Source organism: Schistocerca cancellata, chromosome 11 (assembly GCF_023864275.1).
Source record: "Schistocerca cancellata isolate TAMUIC-IGC-003103 chromosome 11, iqSchCanc2.1, whole genome shotgun sequence".
In the NCBI taxonomy this organism is placed as follows: domain Eukaryota; kingdom Metazoa; phylum Arthropoda; class Insecta; order Orthoptera; family Acrididae; genus Schistocerca; species Schistocerca cancellata.
Window position 1 is genome coordinate 105,890,926 of NC_064636.1, and position 24,217 is coordinate 105,915,142.

A 24,217-nucleotide genomic window follows, 5' to 3' on the forward strand; every position below is an offset into this window, starting at 1 on the left:
TAAATATGTACGACAATGCTAAGCTGATTTTGTGTGTATTCTTTAACAATGCCCCTATGATTTCAACATATTAGGACATGTTTTAAAACAAGTATACCTATTCATATTTTAAATGCATGTTTTCCACATGTATGAAAATAAAACTTCTTGTTACAGTACATTCTATTGTTTTAAGATTTAGACTGTACACTAGTTCTGTTTCATTTTTCGGTGTTTTGCTGTACATTGGAAGATGGTTGTCACTCTTTGAAACTAGCAGCCTAAGGGCCAAAAAGTTTTGTGATCACATACAGAAATAAAATAAATCTATTCTACACTTTCTGGATCACTACTTCATATGTGACTATGTTGTAGCTTGTGAATATAAAAGACTCAAGTACAATTTCATGCATAAAATGGAAATAACAACTCAGAAGAGCACCCAGAAGCACACCATTACATTCCAGGAGGAGAGCAACCCATCTGTTCTAAGGACAAGGCCAGATTCTTATTCTCCCACTCTTACAGTATTTCTAATTTAGTGCTGGCCAGTCATTCATTTACCATTTTGAGTTTGGCTGAAATATTATAGGAAATGTGACTTGTAAAATAATGTATACTTTTATGTACTATTATTAACACTGTTATTCAAATGCACATTTTTGTTCTAATTTTCACTGAGTGAATGCTGCAGCTACCTTTGAGGAAGCCCCTATTATTAAGCACAAATCCTACAAGGGAGTATATGGACTGGTTTGGTCAAGATGACTCAACAGAGGCATGCACAATGTTTACAAACTGAGACCACATATCATTTTGACCATTCTTTTCTTTTCTAATGAAAAATAGATGTTGTTGGTGTACAGATTGTCAGAAAATCTAATAGAATGTGAAAGAAAAAAAAATTAAATTAAAAAAAAATTGGGAGTAAGAAATCAAAGTAAAAAGTCTATCATTTAAGACACCATTTTGCTGCTTCTCATTTACCAACTCAAAACTAGACAAACTCATGAGCTGCTTTTGTAATTCACAAATTCATCACTCACGAAACCTCGCTGCTCTTGTTAAACTGTCCTTTGAAACACAATATGCTATTGATATAAAGTGTTGTGTAAAAATTATTGTTCAGCATAAAATTGCTCCAGTGAGCAAAGACGTTAACAGAACAAAGTCTACACACATACAAGACAGGATAATGACCATACACATGACAGTACAATTGCCTTCCTAAATGCCAGTTTAGATTCAAAGCTTCTTCACAGGAGATGCAGCACCATGACATCTAAAGAGATGTAACTGATTTGAATATTTATGGATCTTACCAGCACACTCGATGTGTAGGCAGTGTTAACTGCTACAGCTTCAACAATCAGATCGCCAACAGGTGCCGGAATATCTGAGAATGGTGGCACCTTTGTTCTAAGTATTGAACATGCAAATGACTGCACCACAGTCATCCTGAAAGTAAACTTTTATTAGATTCTACTCTGATGCAATCTACAAGCACAGAATGAAATGACTGTTTACCTGTTGGTGGTGAGAGTTCCAGTTTTGTCAGAGCAAATTGCAGTTGCATTTCCCATTGTTTCACATGCATCTAGATGCCTCACTAAGTTGTTGTCATACATCATTTTCTGAAAGATTTGTAGCATAATGACACCAACAACAAATCACAACTAGTGATAATCCATTCAAATCAATAATTATGGAAATTATATTTAGAGTACTTTATATTCATTAGCAGACAAGGAGCTTTGTTGAGAACAGCTGCTGTTATTACCTAATACTTCAGAGATTTAAACTGTAACTAATATACCTATGAAAATCATGTATTTGTCAACATACAATTTATACTGATGAGAGCTCAAAAGCTCAAAATAAATGCCAAAAAACTTTCCAGTTACAATCTGAAAGATCGTAAGATGACACAGACAGCAGAGTGAAATTGTGTGTTTCATTAATGTGCTTTTTCCTACAAAGCTGATTTGACCGTCATTGGAGAGGTCAGCAGGCAGAATCATGGATAACTTTCATGGGGAAGGATTCTGAGAACAGTTTCACTGAAGAGAGTTACAGCAGGGTGTACTGTGTGGAATGATAGTATCATCAACATTGCAAATTGGTCCACGGATTGTTGTGCATGGTACCAACATGTTCCAAAGAGTCACTATTTTTCGGGGGTCATCTCTCACATTCTATGATCGTGGAGATATGGGTCAATTGTTTTGGAAGACCCTTGGCTTAGTGACCATTTATGCACCTATCAGAAAAATGGGTATACTGTAGGTATCTTACAGTACAGTGTCAAAATTTAAAAATTACACACTTCCTCCAGCCCAGGCAAATTGACCAAATCACTTTGCTCTTTGGCACTGTGTGTGGTCTAGGGTGGACTTTAAGGGGGCTTACAAAAATACCATTTGTTAATGGGTGATCCCTGAGAAAACCCCAAAAAACGTGATTTTTGGGTACATACGTACAAATGGGGGCATTACAACTTCTACAATTTCTATTCATTGCATATCGTCATAATTTTTACCAATGTTCTACAGATGATATTCTCTAGCACCTTTGAAACTTTTTTCATGTTTACTGAGATCCAGAGATTCAGAGTTATCATACTTATGTAGAAAACCACAAAACCAGTTTTTAGTCATTTTGACACCATGGGCCACAATTGTTTCAATAACTAACCACAGAAAATAGCTCAAATATTAATCATGCATTCATCTAGAAACACCATTTCACAGTTTTCAAAAATATGTATCCCTTAACAGGATCTGTTGTGACTTGGCAAGACAGCCAAGCCACTATGACCGGTAGCCGAAAGGCACGCGTTTAAGCTCACGCAGGCTGGCGTGAGGTCAGGAACAGTTAAGGGAATTTATAGTAGCAAAGAACGTAGCTGATGGAATACTTAACTTTAATTCATAATTGGTGAACATTGGTCTGACAGTACATGCATCACAAGATAAATAGCAAATGATAATGGCGCCTTGCTAGGTCATAGCAAATGACGTAGCTGAAGGCTATGCTAACTATCGTCTCGGCAAATGAGAGCGTAATTTGTCAGTGAACCATCTCTAGCAAAGTCGGCTGTACAACTGGGACGAGTGCTAGGAAGTCTCTCTAGACCTGCCGTGTGGCGGCGCTCAGTCTGCAATTACTGACAGTGGCGACACGCGGGTCCGTCGTATACTAGCGGACCGCGGCCGATTTAAAGGCTACCACCTAGAAAGTGTGGTGTCTGGCGGTGACACCACAGGATCCACTGGAAAAAACATGAGTTTTGCTTACAAAAAGCATTAGTTGTGCAGAAGGCCACTTGTGTACCTTCTATGCATGCCAAATCGTCCAAATTTCCATTATATCTTCTTAACATGATGTTCTCAGGAAGCCTCGAAACTTTTATTTTGATACCATTATCAGTTACCAAGATTCAGGTGTTCAGAGATACTGTACTTATGCACGTAAAATATGCACATAATATACAGTCTGAGGTGTAAATGTAGTTTTAACTGATGTAGTTAACACATGTCAAGGGTTCTAGGGTCATCACAAGGGCTCTGAGGTCGCCAAACTATGTTTTTAATCAACGGTTTTTCACCAATAAACCTTTATGATGCAATTTTTGTATGATCAGCACTTCACACCTATATAAATATGCCCAAAGTGGTACATCAGGGGGTCTGACTATTTTTTCCCCTATACCAATGCAACCTCACCTATAATGTTAAGGAACACTGGTCTGGGAGGTGACCAGATCCCCAAAGGCTACGTATGGTATCCACTCATCTGTATTTTTCATTTCCACAGTCTTTTCACTCTTGGGCATATTTATATAGCTGTGAAGCACCCGTCATACGAAGATTGCATCATAAAGTTTTATTGTTGAAGAACTGCTGATTAAAAGCATAGTCTGGCAACATGAGAATCCTTCTACTTCCACCCATTGCTCTTTCTCTTTTACTGCTACTGTCACTCACTGCCCATCAATATCTTATCTTTCTTCTGCGCACACTCCTTTCCCGTTCACTACCATTTTTTCTTCCCCACCATGACTGTCTCCTCCCACTCCTTCTCTCCCAGTGGCATTGTCTTATCTCTCTTCCACTGTCACTGTGAATGAGTTCACATACAAAAAAATTGGTGAGAAAGGCAAAATGAGGTTTGAGGCAGCTGGTTGTCCAGTTTCCCATATGAATCTTTTTAAGATGAGCATATTTGCCTTTTTTGTGCTCCAGCAGGAGCATTTTCCACTGGTTCCCTCCTTTCCCTTGGTACAGCAGGGTGTGCTGCTTATATAAAACGAATTCTATAGATCAGTAAATTTTCGCAGTTTATTTATATACTTCAGTATCTTAATATACTTTAACAAATATAAACAACAGATAAGTGTGCATAAGGTAAGATTAACACAAAATTGTGTGTTCTACATTTTTTTCTGGATACTTTGCTCATCAATTGCAATTCATCAAAAATGCCTAGCTTATTACTTGTTTCCTAAAAGAATAAAAATGTATTTAGAAAAATTTTACTGCATTTTTCAGTTATTCTAGTTTTACATATTTTTTGGTAGTCATTTAAAGTCCTTTTAAGGCATATTAATATCCTTTTTAGCCCATTTTTTGTCACTGATGTACCACTTTGGGCATATTTATATAGGTGTGAAGTGCCAATCATACAAAGATTGCATCATAAAGTTTTATTGGTGAAAAACTGCTGATTAAAAACATAGTTTGGTGACCTCAGAGTCCTTGCGATGACCCTAGAACCCGTTGCACATGTTAACTACATCAGTTAAAACTACATTTACACCTCAGACAGTATATTATGTGCATATTTTACATGCATAAACAAAGTAACTCTGAACATCTGGATCTTGGTAACTGATAAAGATATCAAAATAAAAGTTTTGTGGCTCCCTGAGAACATCATGGAATCAGTACTGACTGACATGTGGTGTTGATAACTTACACGACAAAGGCCGTCCATGTTCAATGGATGCAAAGGATGGTCGATACCTATAACCGTGGGATTAGAACTCCAGAATTGAATTTGGTGTGTGATGAGGCTAAAGGACATCATGTATCACATTAAACTTATAGGAGATGATTACATGATGCAAATATCCATTCCTATGGACCACAGTGAACATCATGTCATATACCACAATATCAAAAACTCAGTTACATGAGCAAGAAACGATGCAAAAAGGAGGGCTCCAGATTGGCTTATTGTGTTGTTTATGGACAGAACTCAGACCTTTTCATACCCTGATAATCACAAGCAATGTGTATGGAGACAACCTGGTAATGTTGATTGTCTTGTACACCAGGTCCCACATGTGAAACAAGGTGGTGATGGAGTAATGTTCTGGGGTGGCATTACGTGGGGTGACTGTGCCCCTCTCATGGTTATAGAGGGCAAACTCACTGTACTGTGGTACAGTACTGAGAATTCTGCAATCAACAGAGGGATCACATCATCAACATTTTCGTGACAATTTCATCTTGGTGGATGACAACTCTCAGGCACATTATGCTATTCTCATGAACATGTTCCTTCAGCATGACTGGATCACCATAATGAATTGGTCTGCCTGTCCTCCAGGCATAAACCCTATCAAACATGTCTGGAATTGTTGACATGAGTTGGTGGGCATTGACAAAAAATGTGTACTCTGCTCTAGTTACAAAGAGTCACCATTGAAGGGAGGGACAATTTGGACTACGGCTGGTTTGATGATTTCATCATTGATATGCTCTGATTGATTCAAGCTTACATCTGAGTGCAGGAACATAAAATTACATACTGATGTTGCCCATGAAAGCTGTGACCCCACCTCCTACAGGAAACAGACAATTTTGTCATTGCACAAATGTACGTTTGTTTGATCTGGTGATCTGGATACACAGCAGATGAATATATGAGGGCTATTCGGACAGTAAGTTCCAATCGGTCATGAAATGGAAACCACTGTGAAAATAAAAAATGTTTTATTTGCATTAGTTAGCTACAGCTTACAGCTATTTTTCTATATAGTTGCCTCTCCGAGTTAGACATTTGTCATAGTGTTGTACCAACTTCTCAATACCCTCATCATAGGGGGCAGCTGCCTGTGTTTTCCACCAATTTTCTATGCTTGTCTACAGCTTGTTGACTATGCCCAATTGGTGTCTTCATAGCTACTGGTTCATATGAGCAGAGATGAAACTCAGGATGAGCCAATTACAGGCTGTGTCATGGGTGATAAAACTTGTCTCATCAAAAATGCTGCAGGAGCATCTGCATTTCCCATGCAGACTGCACCCAACAATTGTCATGAAGAACAAAATGCATGACAGCTATGTTATGTGGACTGCACAACATCAGAAAATTCTTTCAACATGCCTTCATTCTTGGCAGGAGACACTATTTTCTAGGGACCTTTACATGCTCACTGTGCACTCAGAATTGAAAAGAGTAATGTGCTGTGATCAATGGGCATACTTGAGACACTCCCCAACACATCTCTGCAAAACTTCATTGGAATTTCACAGTGGTTTCCATTTTGCAACCAATCAGAACTTACTTTTCTTATAGCCCTCATATACACTTTCCTTGGAGCCAATTTTTGTTTCCTGTGCCATAGTTTTCAAAATAAGGGGGTGATACAAAACTTTTGTTGACATGTGTACATAGCAGAAAGTACTTTCCATTGTGCTAAGTATTAGGACTCCTTTTCATTCCATTTGCTTTTGGAATGTTACAAAAATTACTGCCAACATGCCTCTGTGCACATTGCAATTAGTATTAGCTTGTCTTTATTTCCCTACTGGCCTGATACATATGTGACTGTAGTACATTCCAATCACTCAATACTAGTGAAACTTCCTGGTAGCTTAATACTCAATTATAGTTCTTGAAACCAGGATTTTGTAGGAGAGATGTCTATCTTCATGTGTCTACCATTTCAGGCTTTTCAGTATTTCAGTGATTCCATCCCGCATGCAAAACAAACCTGAGACAATTTATGTTGCCTTTCTTTGTGAATGTTTTTGGTACCCTGTTAGTTCTATCTGATAACAGGTATCACACATCTGAGCAATCTTCTAAGATGACGTGTTTTGTAAGCAATCTCCTTTCAAGACAGTCTGCATAGGTTGTTTCTTTTTCTTTTTTCTTTTTACTCTGCCAATGAAGCAGTTTGCCACTCACTATGACCTATGACTGGGTCTATGTGATCATTTCATTTCATACCCCTACAAATCTTTTCCCCCAAGTATTTGTATGAGTTGACTATTCAGTCATGACTCACTTATATTTTAGACCCAGGACACTATGTTTCTGCATTTTGTGCATCGCACTATCTTACATTTTTGACTGTGAGCACTTAAAGCAAATTGTCAGTAATTGCACTTTTTCAGAGCCTCTTGAAATTCTGACTGAATGCTTTTGTAGCATTTGAATGCTTTTGTAGCTTTTTCAGACAGTAATCCATTATAAGCGACTGCCTCATTTACAAAAAGTCTGATGTTACTATTGAGTGCAAGGTCATTAACACAACATGAGCAGATTAGGTTCCAAACCACTTCCCTGAACCACTCCTGAAGTTACTGTACATCTGTCAATGGCTCTCCATCTGAGTTAACTGCCATGTAGTCTCCACTAAGAAATCTTCAATTTGGCCACAAATTTTGTTTAATGCCCTATATGACCATTCTTTTGTTAATTATCATTTGTGTTACACTGAGTCAGAAGCTTCTGGTAAGTCAAGCCAAATATCTCATGAAATAAGCATCAAATGGAAAAACTACAAAGAACGAAACTCGTCTAGCTTGAAGGGGGAAACCAGATGGCGTTATGGTTGGCCCACTAGACGGCACTGCCGTAGGTCAAATAGATATCAACCGTGTTTTTTTAAATAGGAGCCCCCATTTTTTATTACATATTTGTGTAGTACATAAAGAAATATGAATGTTTTAGTTGAACCACTTTTTTCGCTTTGTGATAGATGGTGCTGTAATAGTCACAAACGAATTAGTACATGGTATCATGTAACATTCCGCCAGTGCGGATGGTATTTGCTTCATGATACATTACCCATGATAAAATGGACTGTTTACCAATTGCGGAAAAGGTCAATATCGTATTGATGTATGGCAATTGTAATCAAAATGGCCAACGGGCGTGTGCTATGTATGCTGCTCGGCATCCTGGACGACATCATCAAAGCGTCTGGACCATTCGCCGGATAGTTATTTAAGTTATTTATAGTTATTTAAGGAAACAGGAAGTGTTCAGCCACATGTGAAATGTCAACCATGACCTGCAACAAATGATGATGCCCAAGTACGTGTTTTAGCTGCTCTTGTGGCTAATCTGCACACCAGTGGCAGGCAAATTGCACGAGAATCAGGAATCTCAAAAACGTTGGTGTTGAGAATGCTACATCAACATCGAATGCAACTGTACCATATTTCTATACACCAGGAATTACATGGCGGTGACTTTGAATGTCGTATACAGTTCTGCCACAGGGCACAAGAAAAATTACAAGATGATGACAGATTTTTTGCACACATTCTATTTAGCAACGAAGTGTCATTCACCAACAGCGGTAATGTAAACTGACATAATATGCACTATTGGGCAATGGAAAATCCATGATTGCTGCAAGTGGAATGTGGAACATCAGCAACCTTGACGGGTTAATGTATGGTGCAGCATTATGGGAGTAACGATAATTGCCCCCCATTTTATCGATGGCAATCTAAATGGTGCAATGTATGATGATTTCCTACGTAATGTTCTACTGATGTTACTACAAGATGTTTCACTGCATGACAGAATGGCAATGTACTTCCAACATGATGGATGTCCGGCACATAGCTTGCATACGGTTGAAGTGGTATTGAATAGCATATTTCATGACAGGTGGATTGGTCATCGAAGTACCATAGCATGGCCTGCAAATTCACCAGATATGACATCCTCGGATTTCTTTCTGTGGGAAAAGTTGAAGGATATTTGCTATCGTGATCCACCGACAATGCCTGACATCACGCATAAGCACGTTGTCAATTAATGTGCGAACATTACGGAAGGCGAACTACTCGCTGTTGAGAGGAAAGTTGTTACATATATTGCCAAATGCATTGAGGTTGCTGGTCATCATTTTGAGCATTTATTGCATTAATGTGTTATTTACAGGTAATCACGCTGCAACAGCATGCATTCTCAGGAATTATAAGTTCACAAAGATACATGTATCACATTAGAACAACCTAAGTAAAATGTTCAAACGTACCTACATTTAGTATTTTAATGTAAAAGACCTAACTGTTACCAACTGTTTGTCTAAAATTGTGAGCCATATGTTTGTGACTATTACTGCACTATCTATCACAAAGTGAAAAAAGTGGTCCAACTAAAACATTCATATTTCTTTATGTACTACAAGAATATGTAATAAAAATGGGGGTTCCTATTTTAAAAAAAACAAGTTGATATCCATTTGACCTATGGCGGAACCATCTAATGGGCCAACTGTGAACTTTAACTTGTTAAATAATTTGGGTAAAAGTTACCAAAGTTATCATTCGTTTTGGAGTAGCTGTCAATGTAAAACGTTCCTACTGTTCTTTAAGGGATTTTATTTACTCATAAATTATTTACTCTCACCTGTAATAGTTAAACAGTGCTGGAAACACTAATTCTTTTCATTCCCTTATGTTCATGATGGAGTGGGCAGTGATACAACAATCAGCGTGTTGAAAAAATTACTGTAATACCTAAAATAATGAACTTTGAATTTATTGTCACATGGATACTAAAATAATTACTTGAGGAAGTTCACATAAGGTTCATAATATAAATTCATAATTTATATGGAAAGTTTTGGATTTTTAGCATTTTGAAAATGGATAAAACTTTTACTCCCATAGCAAATCAGATAATACTCTGAATGCAAGATTATGAATGCACATACATATAAAAGTCTCTCCTTGGATGATGAGTTAAGAATTTTTTACAACTGTACAACTCCTCCAAACACCACTCACTTTCAGTTATTCATAGTTCATAAGTAAAGTCAAGCTTCTTTGGTCTTCCATAAACTAAGTAGTATTTGATATAGTATTTCATGGTCACTGTGGAAAGTGCAACAGCTGTGCCAAATGAAAGCACAAGTAAAAATGAATAGCTCTTCATTTATAAAAAGTTTCTAACTTGGTCCTTTAGGACAACAAAATATTAGTGTGAAATAAACAACAAGGAGAACAAAATTTTGGTGTGAAATAAAGAAAGAATGACACCCACATGTAAGGAAAAAAATCTGGTAACGTTTACCTAAGTAAAAGAAAAATTATGAAAATTTAGTATGGTTGTTCACATACTCAGCAGACCGTTAACAGGTCCTTATAAAAATGATATTAATAGGAAAGCACACAAAAATGTATCACATTTAATTACAAGTACTCAGAATAATGACAAATATCCAAAATACTAAATTATTTATTTTTCTGTGAGGGGGCAGGGTGGTTGGAGAAGATGAGGCAGGTGAAAAAATATCCTATCTCTTTATGCACTGTGTTTAGTACATGCTTTTGGCTACTCTTTCTTTCATCTGGCTGTATGTTGTCCACAAACGGTGAACATGCAACAGTGTGCCAAAATCAGTGGAGGTACAAACAGTTTATCTCTGGCCACTCAGAATGTATACAGTAAGACAGCATAATCAATTGAGCAATCTGTGGCAATAATCACCATGAAGTTGTAGAAACTTGTGAAAATGCAGCTGATGAAATAAGTCACTGTACATATACAAACGTCAGCATTCTTTATTTTTGGACTATGTCAGATTTATTGTAAGGATAATTAAATTGATCATCAAATCTGGGAGTCATAAAAACATTAAACTTTCAGTGTGAAGCATAAATATGAATATAGTAGCATACAGTCATTTGCAGTCTTATATGAAATATCTCAACAAATTACTTCAGTATGAACATGACAGTAAGTACAAAGTGTTTTTTCCCATTTATCCATTTGACCACTAGCTAAGTGCATCATTGTCCATCTCAGTATTAGTCTTCCCAAAACAGTTTAATTAGCTGATGGGCAGTAAAGTATGTGGAACTATGTAGGAGACAGTAAGGAATAATGTATACTGTTTCATTAAAATTTCTTTATGGGGGTTCATTTAGAAGATGACATTCTTTTGTGTGGTCCATCTTTAATGGACTGTATGCCAAGCACTAAGCTTCCTTATACAGGGCTATTACAAACGATTGAAGAGATTTCATAAATTCACTGTAGCTCCATTCATTGACATATGGTCACGACACACTACAGATATGTAGAAAAACTCATAAAGTTTTGTTCGGCTGAAGCCACACTTCAGGTTTCTGCCGCCAGAGCGCTCGAGAGCACAGTGAGACAAAATGGCAACAGGAGCCGAGAAAGCGTATGTCGTGCTTGAAATGCACTCACATCAGTCAGTCATAACAGTGCAACGACACTTCAGGACAAAGTTCAACAAAGATCCACCAACTGCTAACTCCATTCGGTGATGGTATGTGCAGTTTAAATCTTCTGGATGCCTCTGTAAGGGAAAATCGACGGGTCGGCCTGCAGTGAGCAAAGAAACGGTTGAATGCGTGCAGGCAAGTTTCACGCGTAGCCCGCGGAAGTCGATGAATAAAGCAAGCAGGGAGCTAAACGTACCACAGCCGACGGTTTGGAAAATCTTACGGAAAAGGCTAAAGCAGAAGCCTTACCGTTTAAAATTGCTACAAGCCCTGACACCCGATGACAAAGTCAAACGCTTTGAATTTTCAGTGCGGTTGCAACAGGTCATGGAAGAGGATGCGTTCAGTGCGAAACTTGTTTTCAGTGATGAAGCAACATTTTTTCTTAATGGTGAAGTGAACAGACACAATGTGCGAATCTGGGCAGTAGAGAATCCTCACGCATTCGTGCAGCAAATTCACAATTCACCAAAAATTAACGTGTTTTGTGCAATCTCACGGTTTAAAGTTTACGGCCCCTTTTTCTTCTGCGAAAAAAATGTTACAGGACACGTGTATCTGGACATGCTGAAAAATTGGCTCATGCCACAACTGGAGACTGACAGCGCTGACTTCATCTTTCAACAGGATGGCGCTCCACCGCACTTCCATCATGATGTTTGGCATTTCTTAAACAGGAGATTGGAAAACCGATGGATCGGTCGTGGTGGAGATCATGATCAGCAATCCATGTCATGGCCTCCACACTCTCCCGTCTTAACCCCATGCGATTTCTTTCTGTGGGGTTATGTGAAAGATTCAGTGTTCAAACCTCCTTTACCAAGAAACGTGCCAGAACTGCGAGCTCACATCAACGATGCTTTTGAACTCATTGATGGGGACATGCTGTGCCGAGTGTGGGAGGAATTTGATTATCGACTTGATGTGTGCTGAATCACTAAAGGGGCACATATCGAACATTTGTGAATGCCTAAAAAAACTTTTTGAGTTTTTGTATGTGTGTGCAAAGCATTGTGAAAATATCTCAAATAATAAAGTTATTGTAGAGCTGTGAAATCGCTTCAATCATTTGTAATAACCCTGTATATGAAGGTACGGCTTCAGATGCATCACAATTTGCAAGTCCATGTATCAGGTGTATGTTATGTCCCTGTGATCAACCTCAACTGGACATGGATGGAGAAAGGATCTGTCCACAGCACAGCCTGTCTCTCTCTCTCTCTCTCTCTCTCTCTCTCTCTCTCTCTCTCTCTCTCTCTCTCTCTTACACACACACACACACACGCACACACACACACACACACACACACACACACAAACACACATGAAGAGTGTTAAGTAATATATGGGTATCCTTTGGGGAATGGATAGAGGACTGAAAAAGTACATATATACATATGGTCATAAGTACATATATACATATGGTCTTTTTTTATTTTCTTAGTTGCAAAAACATTTTTGTTTTTCCATTTGCTTCATTTCTATCTCTTTGTTTTCAAATTTTCAGCTTGGTTCTACAGGTGTTTTTTCTTTCCAAATGCCCTTACCCCCTCCCACCTCACTCTCTCTCTCTCTCTCTCTCTCTCTTTTCTTTTTGTACAAAGTGTTAAGTCAAAGCCTTCTCATGTTTACATTATTCTGTAGTACCAATAAACAAAAAACTTCTGTTAGTTAGTACTGAGAACATAATCAGTTGTGGAAGCTTACTCCACTGTTCTTAATTGACTAGCGTTTAGTGTGTACCGAACATTATGCCCCCCCCCCCCCTCCCTCCCACACACACACACACCACACAGACACACACACACACACACACACACACACACACACACACACACACACTAGGAATTCCATCAGTTGTTTCCGAGACAGGTGCCAATAAACAACTATGCATTTATGACATCATCTGGAGCAAGACATGTTCTGTCTGACTTCATGTCATGGGTGTGATGTCTGTTTAGCTGTATTCTTTTGGGCTGGTGGGTACTGTACATTTCTGACTAAAATGTATTCTAACCAGCACATGGTGAACATACACCTGATGTACAGACATACAAATTGCAATGTGTCTGAAGCCAGACCTTCATTTATTTATTTATTGTTTGGCTAATTTAATCTTTAAGTTATTAAATACATTTTTAAGAGGCTTTTCCATGCATCTCTGTCCGCTGCTGTCTTTTGCCAGTTGAAGCCCGCAACTTCCCTGAGTTCCTTATCCCAGCGATCAGGTGGTATTCCTGGTGGTCTTCGTTTTTATCTGGAACTCCACTCTAAAACTGATTTTGTCCATCTTCCATCCTTCGTTCGTGCAATATGTCCTGCCCACTGCCATTTTAGAGTCTTAACCTGTTCTGTAATATCTTTCACTCCTGTTATTGCTTGAATGTCTTCAATTTTCTGTTGATCTTTCTTAGTGAGACCTAACATTGACTTTTCATAGCTCTCTGAGCAGTTCTAAGTTTCCTTTTGAAAAATTTATTTAAAGTCCAAATTTCACACCCATACGTTAAAACCAGTATGACACATTGACCAAAAACTGTCTTCTTTAAGTAGACTGGCATGTTAGATTTAAAAACTGTTGCATTTCTTCCATAAGCCCTCCAACCCAGTTTAATTTGACAAAACATTTTAGGTTTCAAATCCTTTTTTGTGTCAATTAATTGCCCCAGATAAATGTATTCTGTAATGTTGTTTAGGATGTTGCAGTTCAGAGTTAGTTGTCCTGAAGCTGCCCACTTATTATGCATAAGCTTAGTTTTAGTGTGATTTATTTTAAGTCCAACTTCCTGACAACAATCTGTTAAGTCTTTTATAGAGGACTGCATTTCCATCTTACTGTTATCTAGGACCACTATATCAACAGGAAATCTCTGGTTGGTGAGCCTTTTACCATTTATCCTTATTCTTCTGTGGTTCCAAATAATTTTGGAGATAGCCATCTCAAGAATGGCTATAAATATAGGATCGCCCTGCTTTACTCCTTTTCCAGTGGGAAATTTGCACTTGTTTTTTCTTATGTTGATAGATGCCACAGACATGTCATAAATGTTGCACAATATGTTTATATATTTTGTTTCCACTCCTTGCTCAACCAGTGCTTGTATGACTGCAGTGTGGCTGACAGCATCAAAGGCTTTTTTGAAGTAAATGAAGGCTATGCATAGAGGCATTTCATACGCAATGGCTTGACTAATTACCTCACGCATTGTGTTTATATGGTCAATTGTACTGAAACCACTGTGGAATCCAGCTTGTTCTATGGGCTGTGCATTCTCCACTACCATTTTAATGCGACTTACCAGAACTTTAGTGAACACTTCATATATAACAGAAAGTAAATTAATGGGGTGGTGTTGTGAATACTTCCCTTCTTATGTAGTAAGTTTTCCTAGTGGTTCATGTGTTCTTTCATATAATTTACTATACAAATTTTTTACATGCTTTAGAATTTATTCGTTTTCCGTTATGCACACATTATCACCATAAGTCCTTCATATGCTAAAAGATTTCTTAACAGACATTTACCGAATGATAAGGTCTTTCAAATAACACACAACATCTTGTGAAGACATGCTCTTTTGTGGAAAGGTCTTTCATTGTAAAAGATTAAATAGTGTTAGGACATTAGATTTAGGAAATCGAGTACTTTATCATATTGAGGGCAATAATGGCAGAAGTAACAGAGAAATAGGTGAAACAGAATCTGATTCATGTGACAGTGCAAAAAATGCCACGAGAGGAGCTCCTTTATCCATACCATTCTCAGAAAAAACAAGAGCTTATTGTCTGTCTATTGTGCATACTATCACTGATGAAGCAAAATTTATGACAAATGGAGTGCAGACTTTTCACAACACTTATGTATTAGCAGAAGAGAACCCTTTTGTAGTTTTGGAAATAAGACATCCACAACAATTTAGTATTAATGTGTGGGTTGGTATAATTGGGGACAAATTAACTGGACCTTTCATTTTCCATAGAACACTGACCGTAGTGCCATACACTGAATTTTTAGTGGAACAGTTAATTAAATGTTTTGCTGGAAGTTGTTCCACAACACTTACATCAGACCACATGGGTTGCACAAGATAGGGAAACATTACATTTTGCTCTGCAAACAAGAACAGTTTCGAATAAGTGTTTCTCACATAAATGGATAGTATATTGGCCTGCTTAATCACCTGATCTCAGTTCATTGGATTTTTATTTTTGAGGGAATTTAACCTTCAAGTGGACTCACCAATTTTCATAACATGATTGGGCATGGGGCTTACTTTGCACACACGTAAATAATAGCTGTCTTTATTTTTCATTATATCATTGTACCATTCTGCTGCTGCTTACAAATGTTATCCCACAGTGATGACCTCACTCAGAGCAATAAATAGTGCAGTTGCATCAGCTCCCAGCCAAACAGTTATTGGATTACTAATTATCCCACACACAACTGCCTTATTGTGCTGCTAGCTCAGAATCTCGGGCATTTTCTTGCAGAGAACGTAACATTTTCTCACCTAGCTTGCTGTTTGTTTTACAGTACTGCTGTTCACTATTTATCTGATACAGAAAAGCAGGAATAGGTATGGGTTCACAGTTGTAAAACAACAGTGGAATCGTACAAGAAATTGTCATTTGTGGCTGGTGTATTTATGCCTAGACATGCCTGCTCAAGGGTTAAAGGACATACTGTATTCATAATCTACTGCAAATGTTCAAATTCTCTGCTAACATGTTCAAAAAGGATTTCAGGAGATACATCAGACATGTGTAATATGGGAACAAGTAAGACAATCCACAATATAGCATTTAGAACCTCGTGTCACAGCTAATGATAGACATTTTGAGCATTTCATTTAGCCATCATAAGACAACACTTGAAAAGAAAAAATACCTGCACACTAATTTTCTTTACTTATGCATCTTTTTCACTATTTCTTTACAGTACTACAATATAGTCTACTTGCTTCTCTATGACTGAATCTCAACATTTCAGAAGCTCTATTATTCCATCCAGGACACGTCTGTTCATCTGTCAAAAGACTTGGGCAATGGTGGTACAAATCTCTTCCAGAGCAAGATAACAATATGGACACATAGGTTTTTTTAAACTTTGGCAACAAGTCAAAGTCTGGGGAGTCATGTCTGGGCTGTAGGGAGGATGCGTCAACACTTCCCATCCATATCTGTGCATATTGCCGATATGTGGGTGAGCATTGTCACGGCAAATGAGTGGTCCAGCCTCAAGCAACTGAGGTCGCAAGTTGTGCATTTTTCTGCACAGGTTTTGTATGATATTATGGTAATACACTGCTGTGATACTTGTTCCATATGGGACTCTATCTGACATGATGATTCCTTGAGGATCATAAGCCAAAATCATCAGTTGCTTGAACTTTCACAGAGTGCATCAAATTTTATTTTGGACATCGATAAACTGAAGCTCTAGACTCATTGGGCTGTGACTTCAATTGCAGCTCAAAGTCTCTGATCCATGTTTAGACAACAGCAACAATTCGTCACAAGAATCCTTGACTTTCATGGTGAAATCACAGTTTAAGCAAGGTTGCAATGTCCAGTTATTTCTGAATCTCTTCAGAAGTCAAACAGCGTGGGATCCATCTTGCAAAAATTTTTCTCTTCTTCAAATCATCTGGCAGAATACAGAATACTGATATTAGGGGAATTCCTGTGACTTAAGAGAATTCCTCACAAGTCGCACTGTGATCTTTTTCAAGAGCAACTGCCACAAGTTTCACACTTTGTTCATCTGTTGACATTTTTGGCCTTCTGGATCTTGGATTACCATCTACGCTCATACCACTGAAAATGATTAACGAAATCTGAAAACATACTACAGTTCACTGTAAGCCCAATACAAACTTCACTTAGTGCACTGCAGATTTATGTCAAGTTTTTACCGTGTAAAGTTTTCATCTCCATGTACAACCTCTGGTCTTCAACAGCCACAGTAGCTGAGATCCCTGCAGGCCACATTTCTACTTCTTGCCGATTTTAAGTCTACCTCTTGCCAGTTTTATGTCAGAGCACACAGCAAGAAAACAAAAACAAATGCTTCTTCCTCAAGCTCCTGAGAATACCTAATGTAATTTGGATTGTTGTTGCATCAAACAATCCACAATAATGTCAGCCTGTGTATTACTTATGAAATGTCCCTCATAGTTAACACTGTGTACTTCCTTCCTATCTTTCTTACTTCTTCTTTCTTTCTGTTTAGTGTAGCCTCTAAGACTCCAACAGAAGTACACTGATGACCACTAAAACTGCAACACACAAAGGGAGCAGGCAACAAATTTTGAATTGGCACAGTGCACCATGTAGAGATGACAGAAAGTATGTTGCACATATTGTTCCATACCAAGACCAACATATAACGATAGTGGTGCATTGTCATAAGAGGGTACATGTTGCATGTTTCCTGCAGACACAGTTATGCTGTAGTGTGGATAACACAAGCATCACAGAGTGTGAGAGAAATGGTACAGCAACTGGAAATGTACTCCAGAGTTGAAGTATGTGGGGCAGTATAGTTCTAGTGGATAAAACAGCTAAATTCCACACAGATTCACCAAAAATTTTTTTAGGTATAGAGACCAAATGTAATGTCGCATCTATCCACAGTGGAATGCTGCCAATAGTTTGAGTGAAGCTGTACAGACATTCATGCTACTGAACAGGAAAGAAGTCCATCAACATCAATAAGCTGAAAGAATATCTGGAGGAAAGAGGTGTTCCAACAATGAGGAAATTTGCACAGCAGTTCTCAAATGGCTCAGTGATCAAGTGGCAAATTTCTATAATTTTAACTGAATGATTAGTAAAATATTCCAGAAGTTATTTACAAAGGCTTGGTGACTTGTTAATAAAATTCTTCTGAATATGTGACTGCACTGTCAATGTGTAAAATTCTCTAATATATGAGCTGTGAAAATGACCTTCCCCAGAGTGTTTTTTCTAAATGCCAAATGAGAAATTTTTTGGTTCTTACATACATTTTACACAAACCAAAACTTTCATCATTCAGCAGTTACCAAAAACACTCTAAGAAAAGCCATTTGCAACAGTGGCCAAAATGTCGGAGAATCTTACACACTGACAATATGGTCACATACCCAGAAGACTTTTACTGATTGTGACAATGGCCACAGAAGCTTACATTCACATTGACATATATATGTGCCACTTTGAAGTGTAAAATATCATTCAGGGCACACTGTCATCCATAAAAATTCCATCATTGTTTGGGAACATCTAGCCAAACATAACCATTTCCAGTCAGTGATCACACCATTGTGGAGCCACCACCAGCTTGCACAGTGCCTTGTTGACAACTAGGATCCATGGCTTTGTGGGCTTTATGCCACACTTTAACCCTATCATCATCCCTTATCAACTGAAATTAGGAGTCATCTGACCTGGCCATGGTTTTCCAAGCATCTAGGATCCAACTGATATGGTCACGAACTCAGGAGAGGCGCTACAGGCAATGTCATGTTGTTAGCACAGGCGTTCATGCCAGTCTGCTCCCATAGCCCATTAATACCAAATACTGCTGCACTGGCCTAACAGATACATTCACTGTGTATCCCACATTGATTTCTGCAGTTATTTCACACAGTGTTGTTTGTCTGTTAGCACTGACAGCTCTACACAAATGCTGCTGCTCTCAGTTGTTAAGTGAAGACCATTGGCCACTGCATCGTCCATGGTGAGAGGCAATGCCTCAAATGTGGTATTCTTGGCACACTATTGACTCTAGAGATGTCAGAATATTGAATTCCCTAATGATTTATGAAGTAGAATATCCCATATATCTAGCTCCAATACTGTTCTGTATTCATTCAGAGTCCATTAATGTCAGTTGCGTAGCCATAAACACATTGGAAACTGTTCCATGTGAATCACCTGAACACAACTGACAGCTCCACCAATGCACTGCCCTTTTATACCTTGTGTATGTCATACTACTGCCATATGCACACGTGAACATCACTATCTGACTGTTTGTTACCTCAGTGTATGAGAAGCGATTATGTAGTAGGTTTCTTATTAAGGAATCATACCTTAAGGTAGGTAGGGTGGTTGGTTTGTCAGTCATGCCTCATGCAAGAAGGAGAAATCTCTACTAGCACATGGAATTTGACAGTGGCAGGACTGTAGTTTGTTGTTCTACAATATTGCTGGTCACAATGGTTTGGATCCCATGACTGTCATGTGAATGAGGAATTGGCAGGTTCAGGATGGCCATACTAACTACCACGCAACATACTGACACCCAAGAGTGACTAGCAGCTGTGAGACCAAGCCACTGTTCTGGTGGGCATGCAGGGCCATACAACTGTGTCCTGTCTTTGAGTCAAGAAATGGGTTTGCTAGATGAGTACCCACGTAGGAGTGAATGAAATTCTGGAGCACCACAGAGCATCAACATGTTGACCATTTTTGCTGTTTCACTTAACACAGCAGCAAAAGAAAGGCACACCAACAACAATGCACCCAACTATGAGGTAAGATCAGAAAGTAACACACTATAATTTCATTACCAAAAAGTTTAGTAGGTAACAAAAAACTCACAAATGAACTTCCACCTTTTACCTACTTTGCTACATAGTCACCAATGTTCTCAACACATTACTCCCATCATGGTACCTGTTTCAGTAAGCCCAGTTCATAGAAGCCCTTTTTGTTAGAGTATAGCTGTCTCACAACAGCATCTGTACCAAAGTGTTGGCTGGCCAGGAATTTCTTCAGGGGACCAAACAGATGAAAGTTCAACGGTGTATGTTTCAGACTGTGTGGTGGATGCTGGAGCACCCCCAACCCAAATTTGGTGATTTTGTCATAAACAGAAGCAGCAACATTGGGGCGAGCATCGTCATGAAGAACTTTCACACGGTCAGCATTAATGTTGTGGCATTTGTCACGAAGCAAATGATGCACTTCAACCAAAGCTTTAATGTAGGCTACAGCATTCACATTGGTCCCATGTTTAGAAAAGTCCACCAATAACACTCTACACATTTCCCAGAACACTGTCACAAGCACTTTCATAGCAGATAGAGCAACTTCAACATTTTTTTCCATGCTGGAGAACCACATTTCCACTCCATAGAGGCCTGCTCAGTTTCGGGGCTGTAGTCATATGCCCATTACTCTCCACCAGTGGTGATCCTTTTCAGAAAGTCATTCCCTTTTGTGGCATCATGTGTTAAGTGAGCCAAGCTTGTCATCATTCTCTGTCTCTTGTGGTTGTCTGTCAGGCTCTTAGACACCCAGCAAACACTAACTTTATGAAATTTCAACATGTCATGAACAACATTGTGCACTGCATCATAGGAGATGTTAAATTGCTGTGATAATATTCACAGTTGCACATGGTGGATGTTCAAAATTGCTGCCTCAGTGGCTCTGATATTCTGTGAGGCTGCAGCTTTTACCAGTTGCTTGGAGTGTGGCGAATCACTGAGGGTCACACAGCCCTCTTGGCAGAACGCACACCACCTGGAGACATTGCTATAGTCCGTACAGTCATCCCCATACACCCATGCATGGCTCTGTGAATTTCACGCAGTTTATGCCCATTGGCCCACAAATATCAAACTATATTTTACTGCTTTTCGCAAATTGATGAAAGTAATATACGCACTGTGTTTGTTTCATAGTTCAGGCTTCTCTCATTAGAGGTACACATGAAAACAGGCTACTCACATAGCACAAACTTCAATATTATCATGAAATTTCAACATTCCAGCCACAGTACCAGGGGCACAAAAAAGTTATTGTGCATTCCATTCTGATCCTCCCTCATACAACACTGGACACAGGAGTGGCATCACTTCATTTTTTCAGATAAGTCCTGGGGCTGCACACAGCTTCACAATGGACATATCTGTGAACGGAGCACTCATGAATACAAATGTTGGTATACTGCATTCATCATTGTCATAAGGATGCAGCAAACTAGGTGTGGTGGTATGGGGTGCCACTGGGTATGCAGCACATAGTCTATGTTTCACACAGGTGGTAATTTGGACAGCAACAGTTACATTTCCAATATGTTAAGTCCAGTGCCTGCACACCTTTGAAATCTCCACAATGTCACCTTTTGACAAGATAACTGAAGACTGCATGTTGCTGTGCTGTCCTCACCTAACATGATAGAGAGGGTTTTTGACTGTTTGCCTGGTCAACATGTTCTCTAGATGCTTCATCCACTGAAAACATCTGAGCATGAGTTCCAAAGAGAATGGCATGCCACCATCTACCAGGCATTAAGATTAATCAATTTAGGCATAGAGTTGCAGCAGCATAGAGTGACGTACCAATATCTGCCATCCAAATTCAGTTTGACTCAATGCTCAGCTGGGTTAGAGATGTTGCTGCTAGAGCTGCAGCTCTGTGTACCAAAATTTGCAACTTATATACCACCAAACCACTTACAAATTTACTCATATATTTTTCCTACTATACTGTAAACACACAATAATTAAAATTTTTTTGTTCTCTATTCTTTCTGGTGATGCAGTTTTAATGGTCAGCAGTGTAATTTCGGGAAACAAAAGATAATACCAACCAGGATTGCTGAACATTCCTTCACAAATTTAATCGTCATCATTCCTAAATAGCAGATAAGTGCATTAAATACTGTACCATGCCATTTTTGTGTTCACAGCAGTATTTTTGCATATTGATGGGGAGGGAAAAGATATGGAGAAGGATTTGTTGTCAAAGTTGCAGCATTTGCAGCAGTACCAATTTCTGTAAGGCACAACAAAAATGTTAATAATGAGCATCAAATCAGCTGCAATGAAGTGTGTAACAGTAAAGGGTTTTGGCTGAATTAAATTTGGAAATTTTCTCATAAACATATAAGGTATGATATTTTCTTTACCTTTGTTATCTATAAATGAGTGAGCATCTGTACAGCTGATATCAGTACATTCTTAAAAATAATTTCATTGAACAAGAGTAGCCAAAAAAGTTGTTATCTATATGCAGATGATGTCCTACATGTCCAGATATAGGCTTTGTATTTTATTATTTGTTTGAGGTTGTCCTCAGGTGGTGAACGAAATTCAACAGCAGACATCCCTATTTCACATTAGGTGGTGTAAAAAGCTACCAACACTATACAGAGTGTGGAGGTGGACCTCAGAGTACTACATTCCATCGATGTATGCAATAACAGTGACAACAAAATCAAATCTGAATTTATGTAAAACAGTAAGTCAGGCTGAAGCATATACACCAATGGAGGAATGTGAAACCACCCCACTTTTTTGGACCACACCTGACATCAATATAATTTTTCCCCTTTATTGGATTCTGTTTTGTGTATAGCACATCTTCGACATTTTGCAAAAATTGGCATAATGTCTCTGGAGAACAAATCTGTAATCCCTGGGTTTCATGCAGGTTTATTATCTCTTGTGATTGCATTTACTTTTCTTATGACCAGTTTTGGTTCAACACGAACTATCCTCAGATCTGTAGTCTACAGTAAAATAATTAATTAACAAATGCTCTACACAAAACACAAAATGTTATGTACCATGCAAACATCTACTCAAAAGCACCAGAACATATCTGAATGTATAAGTTACAAGAGTAACATGTCCTACTACCAGCAAATGTACAAGCTATGTCACATAATAAAATAGTGTTTTGGTAGAACCCACATTAAGGCTACTGCTGCCAGCTGATGCTGGTACATTTGTCACATTTTAATAAAATATATACATGCATACTGAATTTATAATAATTTGTGTTTGTTTGGTGACAATACTGTTATTGAAGGTAATTAATAAAAATAAAAATTTTTGTTTGTCAAGACTAAAAACATTACAATGTTCAGTAAATCCTCATTTTTGCATTCCCCCATTTTATGTATTCCTACATTTTACTTTCATTTTTGTTGCTTCCAACAGGAGCCTAATTTTCTCAATACAATGCTTTCCCATCATTAACAATTCTGTTACAACATTCCTCACATTTTTAAGATTTCTTTGACATTATCATGATCTTTAACATTGATTTCCATAGAAATTTCTGCAAAAAGTACATTGCATTGCTGCTTGAAGTTGACCTTGGAAAAAAGCAGGAAATGCAGACAATACACAAAGTTATTGATCATGTAATGTAGTGTTATGGCAAAAAGCAAGATTTTCAATGTCAGCATGTTGAGAGACAGTTGCCTGTATTATAGGTTCACAGTGTGGAAAGGTAAGAAATTATGCTGAGTACTGCCTTAATGATAATCATGATCTGAAGATAGCGACTCTAGAAGCAAGCTTCCTTTGGCTCATTGTGCTATATTACAACAACTCTAATTTAATTTTACAGTCATTTATACAAATAAACACTACTTTTGAAGACTGCCACCTCTACAATGGGATTTTACAGATCATTGTTAGCTCTTTGTGACACACACAATCTGTACTCAGTGCACAGTCTTAGGTTGGCATGACCTGATTTCAGGTGTAAACATTCCTTCTCAAGATGCTCATGACAATTTCCACAGTCTTTCTCACCCAGGATGCCCCTGAACCAAATGACCTCTTTGTCAGCAACAAGCTGTAGATTTCATGCCTATTCTCCTCTGTTTACAGATACTGCCAATATTAGTGTTCCACCCAATATTGTGTTACAGGTTTTATTTACTGTAATTTTATAATGATTGTTAACAATATATCTCACATTAGAACATA

General features: G+C 38.3%; 1 protein-coding gene across 1 annotated transcript in view; it reads right to left on the reverse strand.

Annotated features, from left to right (window-relative positions):
• Positions 1-24,217, reverse strand: part of LOC126108776 (plasma membrane calcium-transporting ATPase 2-like) — a 532,870-nt gene that overhangs the window by 291,691 nt on the left and 216,962 nt on the right. The window contains exons 9-10 of the mRNA XM_049914127.1: positions 1,507-1,613; positions 1,302-1,437 (exon numbers count right to left, since the gene is read on the reverse strand). Coding sequence (XP_049770084.1) covers positions 1,302-1,437; positions 1,507-1,613 — 243 coding nt within the window. The remainder of the gene's footprint in view (positions 1-1,301; positions 1,438-1,506; positions 1,614-24,217) is intronic.